The sequence below is a fragment of the Brassica napus genome, chromosome A9, assembly GCF_020379485.1.
Source record: "Brassica napus cultivar Da-Ae chromosome A9, Da-Ae, whole genome shotgun sequence".
In the NCBI taxonomy this organism is placed as follows: domain Eukaryota; kingdom Viridiplantae; phylum Streptophyta; class Magnoliopsida; order Brassicales; family Brassicaceae; genus Brassica; species Brassica napus.
In genome coordinates this window covers 27,801,983-27,822,396 of record NC_063442.1, presented here as the reverse complement: position 1 = coordinate 27,822,396, position 20,414 = coordinate 27,801,983, and the positions used below count along the sequence as shown (strand labels likewise).

Here is a 20,414-nt window from a genome sequence, read left to right as displayed (position 1 = left end):
GAGTTTCAAGAATGGTGAAACTGGAAGCATCGTGGCGAGTGGCTCCCCTTCTAAGGAGATCTGCCCCCTGTGTGAAATTTTTTAACAAAACATAAAGACTAAAATAGTTTAACAAAACATAAACGAAGGTTGACGTTTTTACATTATGAAAAAGTAATTGTGGGTTTAAAATCTTTGGGCTCAAATTATGTTGGGTTCCATGTCTAAAACATGATTTGAACTTAAAAACTGAAAATAAAATAAAAAACGTTAAGTTATCTTTCTTTTTTTTTCTCCGTCGTCGGGACAACATCACATGTGGGATCCCTGACATGATGAGCTTAAGTTTGTGAGATTGGGGAGCGATAATAGTGTGATGCGTTATTGAAGAGGAGTTTACTTACATCAGTTAGGCTTCGTCCGCATCATTCCATTGTCGTTGGTCCTCGGATGCTTCGTCGTTGCTGGAATCTGCAAAAGAAAAGGTTTTAATTTGTTAAGTAAGATGTCTTTTATTTCTTTTAGATTCGGTTGCTAAAAACATAATTCATTCAGTTTTCCTTTTTGTTAGGAGATTGCAGGGATGAAACCGTAGATCACAGAATCCTGTAAGAAAAACAGAGAAAAATCATTAGTTGTTCATAAAAAAACCCATATACAAAACCAAAACAAAAAGATGAAAACACGTATCATATATGAACAAAGAATAAGCAAAGCAGAGTTAAAGTGATAAAAAATAAGTTAGAAACAATCATCACCAGTTCATCAAGGAGGAGAATGGTGATGCCCATAAACTCTTCATTCTTGTTAATATTCCTGGAATCCTAGAATCGGATGAGCCAACCAACAATGGACTGAATGGACCTTCCAAGGCGGAGAGAGTTGAAGGTGGAGTAGGGAACGACGGCTGAAGCGGCTGGAGCAGCTGGATAAGTCATTTTCGTGACGGATGTGAGAAAGTAAAGCGATCGGAAAACTGAGAAAGAAAAGTTTGAAACAAGATGGAGCTTTTACCTCGAGGGATTCTATATATATGAGAGCTCTGAAGGCGTTAGAGGAGAAACTAAGCGTTTGGTAGGCGCAAAACGTGCGTAGAGCCTTAAAAATCGACCATAATAGTTGATTGCCGGAAGGAGAATCGCAAGCGACGAAGGAGATGGTGAAGATGGCGGCTTCCCAAATCTTCTTAGCTTTGTCCGTATCACCACTTTGGGCAGATACAAAGCCTAATAAACAGAAAATCAATAAGCCCAAAACCCATTTTTTGTCGAAGTACATTCATTACCCATTAATTAAAAAAAATAAGAGGTGGGGTCCATAATGTTATATTAGTTTCCGACCTTTATAATATATATTAGTTTCGACTATCAATGTACAAATTATCCTTTAGTGCAATGGTATAGTTATGGGTGCTTATATCTTAATAACCTGGGTTCGAGCCACATATTTGACATTTTTTCACATTTTTAAAAAGTGGGACCCACAGATCGCTGACGTGTCGCATCAGGAGGAGAGAAACTCTCCTATTATATAATAGATTTAGAAGTATAATATAATAGTAATTTATTTATGTGTTATTTACTGTTTATAACATTGAAATTTTATATTATCTACAACTCATATACAATATATATGATTTTAAAGTAAAAATATCACAATTCCAAATCATGTTGTTATCCAAATGTTAACATGCGAGTTCCCTTTTTCACTTATGGTCCAAAATTGATATAAACACTACAATTGTTTTCATTTTGATTTTTAAAAATTGAGTATAGATGTTTTTATTATTTGCTTTTTTCAAGTGTGGTATTTGTTCGATATAGATTTAAAGATTTTATATGTGATTTAATAGTATATATATTCTATATTGAAGAAACTCATTATTGAAATGTCGTAACGATATGAATTGTCGATTTTAAATTTGGAAATGTGTTTTCTTGTCATGCATTTGTATCATAATTTTAACCATCAATATACATTATTTTTAATCATATTCTATTTAGAAGCTACTACTATTTTTGGCCCGTTCTTTCAAAGCGTGTGTGTCTTTTTTTTGTTTTCCATTTTGATAAAATATGGATGAATTTATAACTTTTTATTAGATAACAAATAATTTAAAAGTTTTTCTATTATAATGGTTGAGTTTGAAGCAGTTTTTTTGTATGTAACCCAGACCCGTGGTCGAATCGGTAGACATGACACTTTGTATATAATCCAGTTCAGATTAGTTGAAAAAATATTTAATTTAAAATCTTCGAACCCGGTAAAAACCCACAAAACGTTATTAACTAGTTGGAGGTAGTCTTTTTAAAAATGATTTGAATCTAAAGAAACTAAAAGAACAAACACGTGGACTCAAATGAATGAATCTGATTTCTTAGAAAATAATATATCACGTGGTCGAATTTGATATGTCTCGATGGGCTATAGTCATATTGTTGTAGTACATTGTTATATTGTAATGTTGAGTAATTATGATTTTAAAGAATAAAAAAATGTGGTTAAAGCTGTTTCCTACTGGTGTGTGTATAATAAAAGTATTGTTTGTGTATAATGAGTTTAATAAAGATGTAATTCTTAATGAATTTTATGTGTATAAAAAGTATGACCACTAAAATTTTGATTTATGGACTATATTTAAGACTAAATTTCATTCGTGTATGATAAAATGTTTTTCTCAAATGATACTGATGAGTTTTCAAATTTGAACATTTATTTAATGAATAATGTTTGACTATTATAACCCAAACTCATGATTTGTTTGAGCTGTATTGTTATATGCCAAAACCAAAAGATTAAAATGCCACTAGTGAGAATTAATATTTCTTTGGAAAAGTATAGACATTTTAGATAAAATTGAGTTTTTCATTAAAGAGAAAAAAATGAGTGATCATGTTTTAATAGTATAGATTATTTACTCGTAATTAAAATTTTCGAACCATCAAATTTAACTATTGCATGAAAATTAGTTAATGATTCGGTTTTTGTTTTTGAAATTTTGGCATTTTCTTGTAAATTAACTTAAGGTAACATTGTGAGTGAGTCTTTTTTTTTTGACAGCAAACATTCACACACTCATGTTGACTCTGATGTGAGTGAGTCATGTCATCATATTTTTAGGTACCATAATGGATTGATTTTTTTTACTGGTGTAGTCAAAAAGAAAAAAAACAATTAATTAGCATCTAAGACTATCATAGATGACATAACTCTCATTCACAAGATTACCTTACAAAAATCAAATTTTCAAAAAAAAAAAACTTCAGCATTGACTAATTTCATGCAATATAATAATTACTACCACATTTTTGTCTATAATCATCTTCACATTTTTTTTAAATTTTACAGGGATATTCTGGCCCCACATAAATGGTCCTGACTAGTCACGTGTTGCCAAGTGTCGGTCTTTTGTCCCTGGGGATGACGAGATATTAATTTCCCAGTGGCCGAGACTCGAACTCTGGTGGTTTCACCATATTGGGCTTTTGCCCTCATGTTAATCACCTCCAGGTCACACGCCCGGTTTTAAGATGCATACTTTAAAGTTAAAAAACTTAGAAGGTAAAAAATAACATTCATTTTTGCAAGTAAAATCTGTAAAATGTGAAAGTATACATATATAACATAATAGATATAAAATATGGGATATCCTTATAAATGTGATCGACGATACAAAATAAGTTCCAAAAAAACATGAAGCAAAGCAAACATAGATGGATAGATAAAAGGTCTTAGACATCAGAAAAAGATAAGCAGACCCTAAAGCAAAAGGGAATATTCACAATGCCGCTCTTTGCCACCACCTTAAACATGTTGTTGTCTTGACCGGAGACTCCACAGTCATTCCACGTTTGGGTGGAAGAGGCATTGGTGTCAAAGTTTGGAGCTCAATCTCAGCTGATCTCTAATGGTTATTTAACTATACAATCTATATGATTCTAAAGTAAAAATATCGCAACTCCAAATTATATTGTTATCCAAATGTTAATGTTCGTAGTTTTATTCAATTATTGATCGAAAATTGATTTAGAAATTGCCATATTTGTTTTTTTGTTTTGAATCTTAACTATTGAGTTTTTATGTTTTTATCATTTGTTTTTTCAAAGTGTGGTATTTGTTCAAAATAAAATTTAAAGATGCTATGTGTGATCTAATAGTATAGATCTTCTATACTGAAGAACAATATGTTCTCATTATTGAAATGTAGTAACGATATGAATTTTCTATTATAAATTGAAAATGAATTTCTCGTGTCATGTATTTGTATAATACTTTTAACCATCAAAATACACTATTTTTATCCATATTCGATTTAGAAGCTACTATTATTTTTGACATGTTCTTTTAAAGCTGGATATCTTGTTTGTTGACCATTTTGATAAAATTTGCATGAATTTCTAATTTTTTATTAGAAAATAATAATTTAAAAGTTTTTCTATTATATTTGAGTTTTGAGTACTGTTCTAATATCTAACCTAGAACAATGGTCGAATCGGTAGACCCGGCGGACGCCTTGTATATAATCTAGTTCATATTTAATGAAAAAATTGTTAATTAAAAATTTGATTAAACCAGGTAAAAATCCAAACCATTTCGAAGTAGTCTTTATTAAAAATGATTTGAATCTAAAAGAATAAAAGAAACAAACACATGGCCGCAAATAAATGAATCTGATTTTTTAGAAAATGATATATCACGTGGTCGAATCTGATACGATCTTGATGGATTGTAGTCATAGTATTGTAGTACATTGTTATATTGTAATTTTGAGTAATTATGTTTTAAAAATAAACACATATGACTAAAGCTGTTTCCTACTGATTTGTGTATGATAAAATATTGTTTGTATATAATGAATTTTCAAAAAGATATAATTCTTTATGAATTTTATGTGTATAATAAAGATGACCACTAAAATTTTGATTTTTTATTTAAGGTTAAATTTTATTTGTGTGTAGTAAAATGTTATTCTCAAATGATACTACTGAGTTTTTGAATTTGGGCATTTAATTAATGAATCATCTTGATTATTATGACTCAAACTCATGATATGTTTGAGCTTTATTTATAGTTACTAGGTAATATGGATGAGATTGTTAATTTAGTTATTTTTGTAGATAAAAATACATTGGCCATGTTTAATTTGGATATTGGTTCGGTTTTAGGTTTTTTTTTGGTTTTTAATGTATTAAAATATAAATATCATTATAATCCTTATTTATTTTTGTTTTGTTCGGATAAGCCTTCTTGAATTTTCCGTTTCTGTTGATAGAAAAACTATTATTATTTGTTTGGTTCCATGTTATATGAATTTTAGACAATGGTTTCGTTTTATAATTTCTAAATACATGCAAAATCAAATGAAATGTAAATAATAGTTAAAGAAAAAGAATGTTCATCGGTATGAGCTAAATGATGAATGCTTGTGTTTAGTTTAAGCAAAATAAGAAACTTTTTGTCTTTAAAACACCAAAGTTTTGTGAGAAACTATATTAAAACAATACGTTCTTGTTCTTATTTTCAAAGTAATGCGATAATGTAACGTGGCCAATATAGTGTGAACGCAATAAAACCAAATGCTTCTATTTTAATATATATGTCATATGCTCAAAAACCAAAACACTAAAATGCCACTAGTGGGACTTAAAATTTCTTTGGAAAAATAGAAACATTTTAGATAAAATTGAGTTTTTCATTAAAGAGAAAGAAAAAGTATAATAATTTTTCATACTATAGATTATTTCACTAGTAATTAAAAATTTCAAACCATCAAGTTTAACTATTGCATGAAAGTTAGTTAGTGATTCAACTTTTTTTTTGTTTTAAAGTTTGACATTTTCTTGTAAATTAAATAGAGGTAACATTGTGAGTGATAGTCATGTCATCATAGTTTTAGGAGGTACGATAATTAATTGATTTGTTGACCGGTGTAGTATAAAAGAAGAACAATTAATTTGCATCTAAGACTGTCACAGATGACATAACTCTCGTTCACAAGATTACCTTACAGAAATCAAATTTTCAAAAACAAAAACTGAAGCATTGACTAAATTTCATGCAATACAATAATTACTACCACATTTTTTTATCTATAAAACATAGTTTTGCTCTCAGAAAACAGTAACAAAATATTTTCTTGACTAAAACAAGAAGAAGAAAATTCATTCAAAATTTTTTTTTTGTAACAACAATTCATTCTAAATTATCTATTTTCCATTTTGTGTAATTTCATATTCTTTGCCAAAAAGATGGGAGGGAAAAAGACAAGAGGAAGACAAAAGATAGATATTAAAAAAGTGACGAAAAACGAAGACAGAATCATCACATTTTCAAAGCGTAAAAACGGAATTTACACAAAGCTCAGTGAGCTCTCCATTCTCTGCGGCGCCGACGTCGGATTTCTCATCTACTCCGGCTCAGGAAAACCGTTCACGTTTGGCAGCCCTTCCTTCGATGACGTGGCACAGCGGTTTCTCCACGGAAACCATCACTCAGGAATCATCAACGGCGAGGGAAACTCGTCGGCATCGTTGATCGTGGATGCTCATAAGAAAGTGAAGATGGACGAGTTCTGCAAAAACCTCAACAATCTGATGGAGATCAAAACAGATGCGGAAGAAGAGAAACTGAAGATGGCTGAGCCTGCTTATGCACCGTCGTTGCCGGTGAAGAGTACTGACGAAGAGGAGAAACAGTTGTTGCGGAGGTATGAGGAGTATTATGAGGAACTGTGTGAGGTTGCTGCTGCGAAAATCCGTGGAAGATATGATGCCGCAGCATCGTCGTCGTTTCCTCAACATGGCTAATGGTCGAGTTGAGATTTTAAATTTAGGTTTTTTTAACAAAAATAATAGAGAGATCATTTGTTTAGAAAATTAATAGACATATGTTTTCTACTGGGCGACTATTTTTTTGTTTTTTTTCCTGAATTTTTGAACTTCAAATCTTGTTTAATGCAGACATATTTTATGCTAATTATTAGTATTTTATGCTTGTAGTGATCTGTTTGAACATTATGGTAATTTCAATAATGATCATCGAAAAAAAAATTATCATAAACACACGTAGGGGTGTCAAAATGGGTCAAATGGATCAACCCAACCCAAAACCCAAATGGGTTTACTGTTAATGGGTCATGGGTCAACCCAACCCATTTATTAAATAGGTTGGATTGACCCATGACTCATTAAATTAAATAGGTTAGATGGGTTAATGGTTGACCCATGGACCCAATATCAACAAAAACGTATTTTGCGGTTTTGGCGGGAAACACATTTTACCACTGAATAAATGATTGGATTTTAGAGAAATTCATGATTTTCCAATTTTATCAAACCTTAGAATTGAGTTTACTCATGGTTTTTTTTAATTGAAAACAAAATGGGTCAGAGTTGACCCAACCCAATAAACCCATTAACTTGTTAACCCATTAACTTGTTAACCCATTAACCTGTTAACTCATTAACCTTTTAACCCATTAACCCATTGGATCAAAAATAAACAGTTCATTTGGGTTAATGGATCAAATTGGGTTGGGTCAACCCATGGGTCATGACCCATTTTGACACCCCTAAACACACGCAAAATAGCGAGCTACTTTGAATTGCTCAAAAAGTATGAAACTTTGAGTCTCTCTCAAGGGAACCTGACTCTGTGTTTACTCGCCATCTCGGTGTCCTAGTACATGTTGTGGTGTATCCTATTGGAAATAATAATCCTGTTCTAGGAATATACGACCAAATACGTTCTTTTCTTGTAGCTTAATAATTTTTTCATTTCACTAGGCTTTATTTTCCCATGATCTAGCTTGATTTTTTTTCCATTTCACTAGACTTTGAAACACGTCCAATCCAACTTCAATGGAACTTGTATAGTTGTATACTGTAAATATTAACAAAGCAGATCACAAAAATATATTACATGAAGATGCCATCAAAGGAATCAAGAACATATTCATCATTGTTGTAAACGAATAAATACAACACAAAATAACAACATTTGCTTTTGTAAATTATTATGGTTATGATGATGCATATACGTTATTGAAATGTGATATGTAAGGGAGTATCTATCACCAGATGATGTTAATATTCCCAGCCATCCCGAGCATGACGGCAATCAAATAGACAACGGACTGGAAAAGACATGAGACAGCAAAATAACATGTATAAGAGACTAAAGTCGTGTATCTGCAGCAAAGGTAATGAAAGAGACAGGAGATCGAGAAACTCACAGCGATAGAACATGCAACGTAACCAGCCTTCTCGCGATGATCAACAGATGTGAAAAGAATAATAACAGCACCGAGATACCAAGGGATCCCACCGAACAAGAAGCCCATAATAAACCTAGGAACAAAGCCAAAACACCTTAACAATTCAAGTCACAAGTATATGAGAGAATGACAAAGTTTTAAAACTACAAAAGTATCCCACAATAGTCAGATCAGAAGCAAGTTCCACAACAAACGGGCAGTTTTCTTTGTAACAACTAGATATAAATGATAATATTCTAAAATCTACTAACCAAGAACCGAGATTCCACAAGTTCAAGCTTAATGTTTGTTTAGATCTTATTCACGAAATAATGAATCAAGAGGATCAAGTGAATTTCGAATTAGGCAACACTTGTAAAGTAGAATTCATAACGAGAAGATACATAAGATGCGAAAGAAATGAAGAAGGAACTCACAAGAACCAGCCCATGCCAAAGCCACAGCAAGGAACAGGAACGTCATGCTCTCTCACCGGTCTCACTTCAACCACTGTATATTCTAAATACACCAAAAACCAAAAACAATATCAAATTCAAAAAAGTAACAAAACCAACCCTCATTATCTGATCATAATACAATAAAATTATACATAGCAATGTGTAATGTTTCATTCAAAATTCAGAAATGAATAAAAAAGTTAAGAATAAGATATGAAGTATACGAGGAACAACAGGGTATCCTTGAGCATAATTCACAAAACCACCACCACCACCATGACCTATATCAATATCAAACAGGAAACGATCACAAAACAACAAAGACACAAGAGATCATATAGTAATCAATCACACACCAACAAAATGATAAAGGGAACCTGGGAGATTCTGATAACCATGTACAGGAGGAAGCAAGGGACTCGTGGCAATAGGTTGTCGTGGAAGCGGTAGTAATTGCGGTGGCGGAGCGGGAGGAGGATAATTGGCAACGCCTTGAAACGTTCCGTAATAGTATTGTTGTTGTTGATTCACGGTGGTCTCTCTAGTTTTTGCTGACTCCTCGTCCATCATTCAGACAGATCCGATCAATCTAATTTCCCCCAACACGAGCGTGAAGCGGAGACCTGAGGATTATCCGATTATTCCGCCGCTTTTGCCGACGGCTAACGGCGGATAGATCGGCGATGAAAAGAAAAAGACTTGAGGAAGAGAGACGAGACGAGACGAGACGAGTGAAAGGGATCAAAAGACAAGGATTGAGTCGATTGACAAACCAAACCTTTAACCGGCTTCACTAACCAAATCTTTAACCGGGTCGCCGCAAATCAATTGAACGAGAACAACTTATTGGTTGCTTAGAAGCTTATACATCCGGTTACTTCAATTTTTAGTTTGGTTTGGATAATTTAAATTTTGGAAACTAATGTCTGATAAAAATCATAAAATGTTGGTCTTAAAATTCGATTTCGGTTTTCAAATAATTTAAGTTAAAAATAGATTTCTCAATAATTGTATTTCAATTTTTTGATAATTTTAAATTTAATATAATTAATATTTTTAGATATATAAACTATGTTTATTTATCCATCTTATTCTCGTTCAGTTTCCTTATAGTTTTAACTTTTTGGTTCAAAAGACAGATTGTCAGGTTATTCGATTCAGTTTTGAATTGTTGTTTTTTACTCCGTTCCGGTTCGATTTTCGATTTATATGTCCAGCACTAGTTGCTTACGTCGAGTAAACATATTCTTCTATTGTTTTGTTTCTCTCGCTCTGAAACTACTGAACCTTTGAATGTTGGTGACAGGCTGGTGGTATAATAAGCAACGGTGACCTTCTCAGAATATTTCCTCTGATGTACAGTATATAATATTCACCGACTCACATAAACCCAAGTCATAAGCCCCTTGCTTTTGATTCATGGTGCCTCTTATTGCTCAACAAAACGCAGTTATCTCTGTGTCATATGTCACTCTGCGGCCTATTGTTAAGGAATATATGCTTCTTCAATCTTGCTTTCTCATCCTTATCCACACAAACCCTTTTGTTTTGTATACAAGTTCGGACGTATTTGTCAATGGCAAAAATCACAGTGGGTAGGAGGTTGATGAGAGCAGGAAGCTCGTTGCCTTTTATCACAATTAGCTCTCTTTCTCATCTCTTCCATCTATTTATCAACCCTCCATAATAAATAGTTAAAAGACACTTTCTTTTATCATGGATTTGATTCTAAGTTACTAAGAACAAGAACTCACGCTCCTGACAACCCAAGATAAACAAAGTGAAAGAACTCAATAACTTCAATAATAACCCAAAATAAAAAAATCTCATATACAACAAAAAAAAATTGGATTTCTTTGAAACAGAAAGTAATCCGCATTTGTAAATGATGGAGACGGAATATGTCAATCTACACAAATCAATGATTAACAAACCAATCATCAATAAAAGAAACTCATATTCTAATCAAAAACATTACCAAAACCTACATCGAGTGCTAAACAGAACTTGCAAAAAAAAAAAAACAGATTTGTTTTATAAAGACCATAGAATCAATGATACAGCATAAGAAAAAGAAATCTTTTATGGTGCAGATATCAAAAGAGAAGCCGAGAAACAAAGAAAATTGGAACAAGGGAAGTAGAAGATGACTGAATCAGAAAGAAGCTCATTTGAAAAGTCACTCAGACTGAGTATCCGGAAGATTCGGCATAGCAGAGTTAAAAGCTGCTGCACCAAGAAACATTCCAAAGGATACAACAGACTGATCTTAAGTACCTGCTATATCTCATCATCTTCATCATCTAATACTCCCGAAACGAATAAAACAAAGCTACAGTACAACACTAACTCTAATCTCTAAGTCTCTAACGTTCATGAAAGCTAAGAATGGGAAAAAGAACAGCTACGAGAATCTACTCATGAAATCGCCGTGAGCATTGCGGAATATAGAGTTAAGAAGTGTATTTGTGAATCGGAGACAGCGGCTGCGGCTGAAAGAGAAGCAGAGCCAATTTTTATATTTTCAGAGCCGACCATTGTTGTTGTTCTATAACGAGCGGACAAGTATATAAACCCTATTCTTTATACCAAACCAAACCAAACCAAACCGAAATGTATAAAATCTCCGGTACGGTTTTTTAATTGACCTTGGTCACATGTTATGAATATCTTTATGCAAAAATAAATCAAAATTTTTAACAAGAGAAGTTTCTTATTTTACATCAGAACAATGATTTTGCAGTGGAAGCACCATAGTCTATAGTCTATTAGTTGATCTTTAAAAGTTTATAGAGAAAATGTGTATTTAAATACCAAACTATCTCAAATTCTCTAAAAAAAATACAAACTTTCCATCAACCCAAATAAATCACAAACTTATATTGACTGGGTTATATTAGGTACACCTTTGGTCAACTTAATTTGCCGTTAAATCTCCATCTAATATTCCGTTTGTTGATATGATGTCATTTGAGAATAGACCAAAAAGCTAAAAAATTCAAATTGATACTTTTAATCCATTTTAGAACCATGTCTTCTTTGTCTTCTCTTTCGTTCTGCAAATAATCTCCCATCTAAACTAATTATCTCTTCTTTCTTTTCTCTTTGGACATTGCTAGATATGAAATAGATTTTTGTTTATAATTTTATTTCCTGCAACAGTTTAAGGATTTTATATATGTTCGAGTGGTTTTTACTGGTCACAATCCGAAAACCATACTTTGAGGAGACTTTGAACTACATCAGATACGTGGACACCAAGGAATCTCTAGTAGAAGAGATGAATGAGGAAGCTCAAGAAGCAGTGTTTCCCGGCACGAGCAAATTGACTTTTATTTTCTTTTAAAAGTTTTTCTGTCATTTTTGGACATGCACGAATTGTATTTGTTAATTTCAGTGTGACATTTTTCTCGTAATGACAAACTGACATGCAATAACAATAGCTTTCTGGTTTGTTTTTGTTCTTGTTTAACGATTATGCTCTGAGAATAAGAAGAAGATGCAAAAGAAAATAAGAAACTCAAAACTTGTTACGCAAGCCAACCTTACAACTGATACAAAGAAAGACCATCACAAAGGGCAGCAACAAAAGGAGACATAAATAGTTTTCATAAAACATAAGGAATCCAACTTTGACAAGATAAGTAACGATCTCTTGGAAACAGGAATATCTCAGCAACACATGATAGTTTGAAACAGATAAAAACAACAACGAAAGAAAAAAACAGATGCATCATACGACCATCAATCTTGTGAACCAATTTGTGATCCACCTTGTGATCCTCCCTAATAGAAAACATAAAAATTTGAGATTTTCTAGAATCGATATTGATATAAAATCAGACAGACAATAAAAGGGCACCTGATCATTCTTTGGCCGGCCCCTTGGACGTTTAGGTTCAGGTTGAACGCTTGGTTTTGAACATCTCGGCTTGGTATGTCCTTCTTCTCTACAATTGGAGCATGTCATGACACGCTTCTCACGGCTTAACTTGGTTTTACTAGAGGAAGAGGATGATTCGTTCGCACTTTTCCGTCTGGCATAATTGCTTGGTCTTCCTCTGTTACCTAACCTATTTGGTGGAGGCAAGACTGGTAACCTGTTCAGCATAGGCCATAACTTCATCCCTTCCACAGGCCTAATACTACACTCATAAGTTTTTCTCCATCTTATGGTAGTGTAATAATCAGAAACATAGTCATCTACTTTCTGTTTCTTTGCTGTTATCACACAAGCAGCATGGTTACAAGGAATTCCATTCAATTGCCACATCCCACAACCACATGTTTTCAGACCCATGTCAACGCTATACGAGCAGTTATGATAGTCAATTTCGTAAACATCCCCCGTAGCCATGTATCGAATACAATCTTGAGACTTAGCTATAGCAGTTTCTATCGCAATATGTGCCCTCTTTGTGTATCTAGTCTTCAATCTATTAGCCATGATAGATCTTTTTGCTGTGCGTACCATACATTGTCGCCTAATATCTTCTAACATGTCAAGTAGTGGTTTTCTCCTAGCCTCGCGAATGGTTTTGTTAAAAGATTCATTCAGGTTGTTCAAATTATCATTGCAACAAGAACCAACCTTAAAGTAAGCTCGAGACCATGTATGTGGATTGGTGGCTTGTAGAGTTTGATGTGCTAGCTGATTGTAGCTCTTCAATGCATTCATATGCTCTGTAAAGTCTCCTAAGGTGTAGCTACGGGCTATTTTCCAGAACAGTTTCTCTAGTTGTGGGTCGTGGCTGTCTCTCTTCCAGTTTCCTAGAATGTGTCGCGCACACATACGATGTTCTGCATTGGGAAGTTCGAGGTTAACAGCTTTCACCAAACCCTTTCAAACAAAAAAAACATGTAAGATACGAGTTTACCAAAACAATCAAAGTACACCAAGATCTTTACCTTTTGCTTATCGGATATGAATGTGAAGTTGCTCCCATCACCGAGTTGTAAATCCACTTTTAGGTGATTCACAAACCATGCCCAACTAATATCATTTTCAATCTCTACAACTGCCCACGCAATCGGCACAATTCTGTTATCTCCATCTCTTCCCACAGCAGCAATCAATTGGCCTTTCACATCCCATTTTAGAAATGCACCATCTAGTCCTATGATCGGTCTACAAGTCGACTTCCAAGCTGCACGTTGTGCTTCAAAACAAATGTAGATACGATCAAACCTTTGCTTGCTTCTTGGTGTTTGCCCAGGAATGGTCACTATCTCAGTTATGGTTCCCGGATTAGTCTTTTGAAGCTCTGCTTCATAATCCCAGATTCGAGAAAAGTGTTTTTCATGGCTTGCTCTTCTTTCTCTTGTGACTTTAGTCTTAGCTTTTTGACATTGGTCTTCAGTAACAATCAAGTTGTATGTTCTCTTGATATCTTCACCAATTTCCTTAGCTGTAAGCTTAGGATTCACCCTCAACCTTTCCGCAAACAGCTGCGCAATTGATGAAGGCTTCAACATCTTCGAGTAACCAGAACGTATACAAGCGTGTTCATTAACATAAACATTTATCTGCAGTTTATGTTTCCTCTTCTCATATGAACAATACACTCTCCAAGGACAATCATACTCAGTGTCAGAACAAACAGCGCCAAGCTTCATTTGTGTTGATATGTATAGCTTGATATCATATCTTGTTTTCAGAGAATACCTAAGAAGAGCTTGCTTGAACTCTGATGCAGATGAAAACGTCTTCCCCAATGCTAAGACCTCATCGGCTGATGCTGCATCCTCACAAGCTTCCCTTCGCGCATCTTCTTCCTCATCATCAGATGATAGAGGATCAGGCGTATTATCCTCATTCCAGCAATCATCATCTCCACTGTCATCGTTTTCGTCTCCATCATTACTTGCGACATCTCCAAAGTGGGATGAGAAAACTTCACAAGCTTCTTCTTCAGTTTGTACGCCACATCCTTCTTCTTCTGAAACCTCATTCTCATATTCTTCGATCTCATCAGCAGGATCATCAACAATAGCCTCACAATCATCACCGGGTACAGGTTCACACTCATCTCCGTCATAGTCTATAAATACAGCCGACCGTATTTCATCACCTTCGGCAACAGGTTGAGGTTCAGGTTCTCTTCGACGTAGTGGAAGCTTTTTCCTTATCACCATGATAGTAAAAAATGAATTGCAGTTTTAAAATGAAGGAGAGGAAGAAGAAGAGATGATAACAATTTGGAGAAGAGATAGATATGGAGTTTTAGCATGAATGAAAAGAGAAAGACGAGATGAGTTAGGGTTTTACAATGAGCAGAGAAAGAAGAGTACGTGTATATTAGAAGTATCGTTTTTGATTCTTTAGGTTTTTGTTCTATTCTTAAAACGACACCACATCATTAACCGTTAATATCAAACGGAGGTTAGATGATAAATTAAAGTGAGAAAACTTGTACTCAATATGGCTCAATAATTATAAATTTGTGATTTATTTGGGTTAATGAAAAGTTTGTATTTGTTTTGGAGAATCTGAGATAGTTTGGTATTTAATTACACATTTTCTCAAAGTTTATATACATAGATTTTATTGCAGATTACAAGAAATCTAAGTTTTAAATTCCGGAGAAAAACGGTTTATTAAACAATTATGCAGACTTAAAAAAAAAACAACGCATAAAAATAAAAACTTTCGAATTTCTAGAATGCTTAACCGGATAGATAAACATACAAAATCCTGGACGAATTCTTGGTTTTGCAATAACATGGGTGAAAACCGGGAAATTTAAATCCCGACTTACTAAACTAAACCGATAACCAGAAGAACAAAAACCGAAACTCCAAACCCAAAACCAGCTCCGGTTTTCTTCGACCCGGCGAACCAAACTCTGACGTCATCGATCACAGGTCCACATAAGGAGCTCATATCATCAGTCCTAGTGTTATAATAAACGCTGTAGAACGCGACTCTGGTTCGGTCAGCCTTTGCCGTGAAATTCAAACCGACCTTTTCGAAAGTGGAGTTTGCTTGCGCCATGTAATGAAAGTTCTGCGCCTGATCGCCTGCGAATGCCATTATAGCCAATGGTTCCTTGCATTTATCACCTGCGTGGCCGAGGGAGAAGGACAATAAGTACGGCTTATCTGCTTTGGTCTCGACCATTTGCGAAATAATCCCTTCTTTCCCTGAGAGAAGCTCCACGGCTCGTTTGCCCCCTGGAACCGAGAAGTGATCTGAGTCCACGAACCGGACCGCCCGGTTCGATTCAACATTCCAACCCGGAAGTGACGACGTTTCTTCGTCGAGATTCGTCGGAAGTAAGACACCAAGTGACGTGTTCCTGAACATCCATGGACCTTCTTCAAAATCTCCATTTATAACCGCGTTATCTGCAAATGTTTTAAGTAAAGGCCAAAATGATCAATCGCAGAACTTGGGGTCCATAATAAACAAAACAAATAAATTCGAGCTTAAAAGGGAAATGATAAGGTTTCTTTGGTGTAGGTAAGAGTGAACAATTTAAAAACTTAAGTGACAAAATAGTAAATATAGAGAAACTAAGGATTAATTTTGGTAAAAAGAGAGTTTACCTTTGGGTTTATCAGGGGTGAAGAGCTTCTTGATAGCAATGTCATCGATAATGGGCCCACAAGTGGGGTCATCCTCCATGCCAGGGTTCTTGAAAACCAACCGAACATGATCCTCTTCGGCTTCAAACGCCCACGCGTATGGGTCCCACCCCTGGACGTTGTACAGGGTCTGCAAATCCACATCCCGTGACGCCAACGTGTCACCCTCGTTTGCGTTCACTGACGCCACCGACACGTTTATGGACTCGAGCTGAGCGCACGTGCGAGCCGCGCTGAACGTGACTGAGTAGACAGAACCTTTCTCCACCGTCAGTTCTTGGCTGATCTCTGCGTCGTTGCCTAATCGTACGGCGTGACGGCCTTGTGGGACGATGAGGATCATCCCTCCTTGTTTCTGACCGGAGTTGATTAGCTCCACCGTGCCGTTGGATTTCCAGCTTGGAATCTCGCCGGGACCGTCGACTATTCCGTCGTCAGAGAAACCACTTGACGGTGACGTTTCGAAGTCGCCGTTTATCACCAAACCTACAATAACAATTTATTACAGATAAATCAATAATTAACTCAGTGTTAAACTGGAATATCTGATCAGTGGCATAGAAAAAATCTGCGCAAAATGCCAAGCTATCACGTTCAAGTTTGTTTTTAAGTTAGCTAGCTGTGTGAAAAGAGACATCTTTTCTGTCTTTCTCAAATTGATAGTCGATTAGACATAACACTTTAATTTACTTGAGAGAAGATGATAGGTACATGAAAATAAGGAGAAGACATGAGGCTCGAAACGTCTTATACGTGCCCGCCCATAGGGCCCGTGTCGTCTCGCTAAATGCTATAACTTGCGGGACCACACATTGTCCGAGTTGGGTCTACCTATTTCAAGACTCCTTTTGACTATATTACCAACAATTTTTTATGTCTACACACAACACAAAATCCCAATTTACTTCCCAATCCAAATAGTGAAAACAGAGACAAATGTAACTTTCGGTGGAAAAAATAAAGAAAGCGTGTTGAAAAACTCAAACAAGTGTTACGTGACTTGGGTCATTTAGATGTCGTTTTATGCAGCACTCTGTCGTTTCAACACTACAGCCCAAAAGACCACCTTTTAATGGGCGGGAACCCTTCCCCTTTTCTTATTGATTTTGACATTTTCTCTCATTGTCCCCTTTTCAGCTTTACAACTTGAAGTAGTAGCATTCAAGAACTTCAAACTTATAAATCTTATCTTAAAATGTTAAAATCAACATTCTCACACACACAAAAAGAGTTTCCAAGACAGTTTATTTGCGGATGTGAATTAGAGAATAATCTCGTAAGCCTTGATTGAAGCACAAGGGCTTCTTTTCTAATTGGTTTTCCGCCGCCGAAAGAATGAATGGTTTATTTTATTATTAATTGACAATTAGATCCAGAACTTTCGTTTCTTTTCAAATGCGACGGACTGAATTAGAAATACCAGATTTCCCCAGAATATATATTAATACTACTTGCTTAACTGGAACTGTAAAATGGGGATTCTTCTAGATAGAATGTAGCTTGTTTACTGCTTTTACTCGACATCATAAGTTCTACTTTGACTTTTAATCTTAATCAGTACATAAACTTTACTTAAAGCTTAGCAACAGTAAAGAAAAGAATTAAAGCAAAACCCTAGAGCCTAACTCTCTATTTAGTTCCTTAGCTCCATTCAATATTTTTTTTTGCCTAAATCAATACTCTGAAAGTAATCTCTTTCAGTTAATATCCTATGTTTTCGGGACAGAGAGATGAATCTGTTTGAGAAATGATAAATCGAATCTACTAAGCTAATTGAATAAGTCATTCTTTGGAAACCCATAAACGATGTAAAAAAGAACTATCACACAAATACCGAAAAGAAAATAAAAAACAGAGGTAAGTGAAAGCGTACCATCTTCTACCAGAGGAGCCTTGTCGGTGGCGACGGCGACCGAGACGGCGAGGGAGAGACTAAGAAGAAGCATGAAAATGGAACTCCATTTGCATCTACTGTTGTTCGGAGCCATTATCTCTCCGATTTTTCTTTGTTCTTTCTCACCCTCCAGTGTTCTCTCTTTTATCTCCCACTTCTTTCTCTTTCTATTAGTGTGAAACGAGAAAGTGTGTTTCTGTATGTTCTTTTCGGGCAGCGAGCAAAGACAGGGAAGGGTAGTGTCCTTTTATCCAAGATTCCGCACTCCTTGTCTTTCTTTCCCATTATTTTTGTATTTTCACATTTAATTTTTCCTTTATATTCAAAGCTACTTACAGATGTTTTAGACAACATGCACGCATAACAAAAAAAAATTAAAGAAAACGGTAAGAAATGTTTCTTTTAACTCTATTATCTAAGTAAACATTTGTAATTATTGTTATAAATATCAGAGACATGGTGGAATCATGGAACTAAACTTAGATAATTTTATTCACATTTGCTTATCTTTCTTTTTGTCGTTGGATGTGTAAAGATGTAAGATTAAAGTGAGACACTTTACATTTGATCCAACTCTATTTCTTTCTTTTTTCATCAAATAAAACTCTATTTCTTTTTTTTTTTAACAAAAAATTCTATTTCTTTTAGGCTGTGGAGTGAATTATTAGTTTGAAACTAAATGTTTCTTTAGCATCTTTACTTTATCACTATTTTAGATTGACCTATAGAGAAAGAAAGAAAGAAAGATAAATAGAAACCCAAACGGCCAAACCACTACACGTAGCATATATATTCTGTATAAACTTACAGTATGAATTATGTAAACAATGTAACCGGTTTAAAGCTCCAGAACTAACCTTTGATTTTTTTTTTTTTTTGTAACACAACTAACCTTTGATTAATTTCAGACTTTCTGTATACTTTCGAACTAATTAAACCCAGTTCCAGAGTTCAACCAGTGTCTAACGCAATCTCACAATCGTGTATAACTAAAATAAAACATTTTTAATTTTTTTAAAAATAATTTATTAAATGTGATATGTGACAGAAAATAAAGAGAGATTGGGAAACAACGGTGTTTTTACTTCTTCGAAATCCAAAGCTACAAAGATCTAAACTGGATCTAAACCGAAGTTTATAAATTTCCTAATAAAGATTTAAATATTTAACTATAAAATCTAAAATTCGAACAGACAGGTACCCAAACGTCTATTTTTAGTATGTTCTTCTCACCGTCCAAAAATACATTACACCTAAAGCATACCTTAAATGACGTGTATGTATAAAAATTAAAATTTATAAATAATATACAAAATTATAACTTACTTAAAAATAATTTATGAATGAAAATGATTCCAAATCTAGTATTTGTTTTATCAAAAAACTCTAGTATTTGTTTAAGGCATGAGCACATTGCTAAATAATCTCTATTATTAAAAGAGAAGTACTCATTATAAAATACCTCTTAGTTTTTAAAGTTAATTACACTTTCATGTAGGGGTGTTCAATCCGGATATCGGTTCGGTTTTCGGTATTTCGGTTAGTAAAATATAACTACCATTCTAAATCCATATTTACTTCGGTTCGGTTCGGTTTATATACCGTTGGTTTTAGGTTTACTCGGTTTTATACCAGAAAACATAATTATTTTGTTTGAGATCATATTATATGAATTTTAGAGTCATATTGTCAATACCGTCATTTATTAAAAATATATTACATGTTCAAATAAATGAACAAAAAAATAAAAATGCTTCTACCATCAAATAAAATAATCAAATCTATAACTAAAATCAAAACTTTAAATTTTGAAAATAAAAATATGAAACAAAACAAAAACATGAAAGAAATTTTTTTTCACTCTTCCATATTTAGTGTTCATTAAAGTCATGCTTTTTTAATTGAAAAATTTCCATTAATTATTATCCATCAAATTTATAATCTTCATATTAATTTATTGAAGACTAAAATAAAGCAAAAATATCAAAAAAGACTTAGAAAATAAGATGTCTGAATTGTGATGTATTGTTATTTAGTTATAGTTCAAGTGTTTTACAAATTAAGGTTTTTTATTACTATAAAATTATGGTAATAGTTATTAACACAAATTTAACTTATGTAAGAAATAGATTTTCATGTATCGTTATAAAATAAATACATATTTACATGTTTCTACTTTTAATCGGTTTTGTTCGGTTTATTCGGTTTAATCGGTTATATACCAAACCATATCCAAATCCTA

General features: G+C 34.0%; 4 protein-coding genes across 5 annotated transcripts; 1 reads left to right on the top strand and 3 right to left on the bottom strand.

Moving 5' to 3' along the window:
• Positions 1 to 2,890: 2,890 nt before the first annotated feature.
• Positions 2,891 to 8,113, top strand: LOC106363241 (agamous-like MADS-box protein AGL29). Its single transcript, XM_048740053.1, has one exon. It carries the CDS (start codon positions 6,228 to 6,230, stop codon positions 6,783 to 6,785), a length of 558 nt encoding a protein of 185 aa, XP_048596010.1. The 5' UTR covers positions 2,891 to 6,227; the 3' UTR covers positions 6,786 to 8,113.
• LOC106367372 (60S ribosomal protein L18a-like protein) lies at positions 7,870 to 9,455 on the bottom strand. 2 transcript variants are annotated; one of them, XM_013807136.3, is made up of 5 exons: positions 9,069 to 9,455; positions 8,916 to 8,972; positions 8,671 to 8,752; positions 8,213 to 8,327; positions 7,870 to 8,113 (listed from the first exon to the last, which is right to left on the bottom strand). In XM_013807136.3, exons 1-5 carry the CDS (start codon positions 9,259 to 9,261, stop codon positions 8,051 to 8,053), a joined length of 510 nt encoding a protein of 169 aa, XP_013662590.1. In that variant the 5' UTR covers positions 9,262 to 9,455; the 3' UTR covers positions 7,870 to 8,050. The 2 variants fall into 2 exon arrangements, with proteins under 2 accessions (XP_013662590.1, XP_013662589.1); XM_013807135.3 differs by having other exon boundaries at positions 9,048 to 9,436.
• Positions 9,456 to 12,435: 2,980 nt separating this feature from the next.
• On the bottom strand, positions 12,436 to 14,826 carry LOC106453596. Its single transcript, XM_048740486.1, has 3 exons — positions 13,600 to 14,826; positions 12,554 to 13,531; positions 12,436 to 12,477 (listed from the first exon to the last, which is right to left on the bottom strand). Exons 1-3 carry the CDS (start codon positions 14,824 to 14,826, stop codon positions 12,436 to 12,438), a joined length of 2,247 nt encoding a protein of 748 aa, XP_048596443.1.
• Positions 14,827 to 15,325: 499 nt separating this feature from the next.
• BNAA09G26530D lies at positions 15,326 to 18,453 on the bottom strand. Its single transcript, XM_013807134.3, has 3 exons — positions 18,152 to 18,453; positions 16,240 to 16,764; positions 15,326 to 16,038 (listed from the first exon to the last, which is right to left on the bottom strand). Exons 1-3 carry the CDS (start codon positions 18,264 to 18,266, stop codon positions 15,449 to 15,451), a joined length of 1,230 nt encoding a protein of 409 aa, XP_013662588.1. The 5' UTR covers positions 18,267 to 18,453; the 3' UTR covers positions 15,326 to 15,448.
• Positions 18,454 to 20,414: the final 1,961 nt, after the last annotated feature.

Bases quoted from the DNA above. Each gene is read 5' to 3' on its own strand.
- LOC106363241 (XM_048740053.1), top strand. From the start codon at position 6,228: ATGGGAGGGAAAAAGACAAGAGGAAGACAAAAGATAGATATTAAAAAA.
- LOC106367372 (XM_013807135.3), bottom strand. From the start codon at position 9,261: ATGATGGACGAGGAGTCAGCAAAAACTAGAGAGACCACCGTGAATCAA. The intron at 8,973-9,047 runs GTGTGTGATTGA...ATATTGATATAG, and splicing joins TTCCCTTTATCATTTTGTTG to GTCATGGTGGTGGTGGTGGT. The intron at 8,753-8,915 runs GTATACTTCATA...TGGTGTATTTAG, and splicing joins AGGATACCCTGTTGTTCCTC to AATATACAGTGGTTGAAGTG.
- LOC106453596 (XM_048740486.1), bottom strand. From the start codon at position 14,826: ATGGTGATAAGGAAAAAGCTTCCACTACGTCGAAGAGAACCTGAACCT. The intron at 13,532-13,599 runs GTAAAGATCTTG...TTTGTTTGAAAG, and splicing joins TCATATCCGATAAGCAAAAG to GGTTTGGTGAAAGCTGTTAA. The intron at 12,478-12,553 runs GTGCCCTTTTAT...GTTTTCTATTAG, and splicing joins GCCGGCCAAAGAATGATCAG to GGAGGATCACAAGGTGGATC.
- BNAA09G26530D (XM_013807134.3), bottom strand. From the start codon at position 18,266: ATGGCTCCGAACAACAGTAGATGCAAATGGAGTTCCATTTTCATGCTT. The intron at 16,765-18,151 runs GTACGCTTTCAC...TTGTTATTGTAG, and splicing joins GGCTCCTCTGGTAGAAGATG to GTTTGGTGATAAACGGCGAC. The intron at 16,039-16,239 runs GTAAACTCTCTT...AAACATTTGCAG, and splicing joins CACCCCTGATAAACCCAAAG to ATAACGCGGTTATAAATGGA.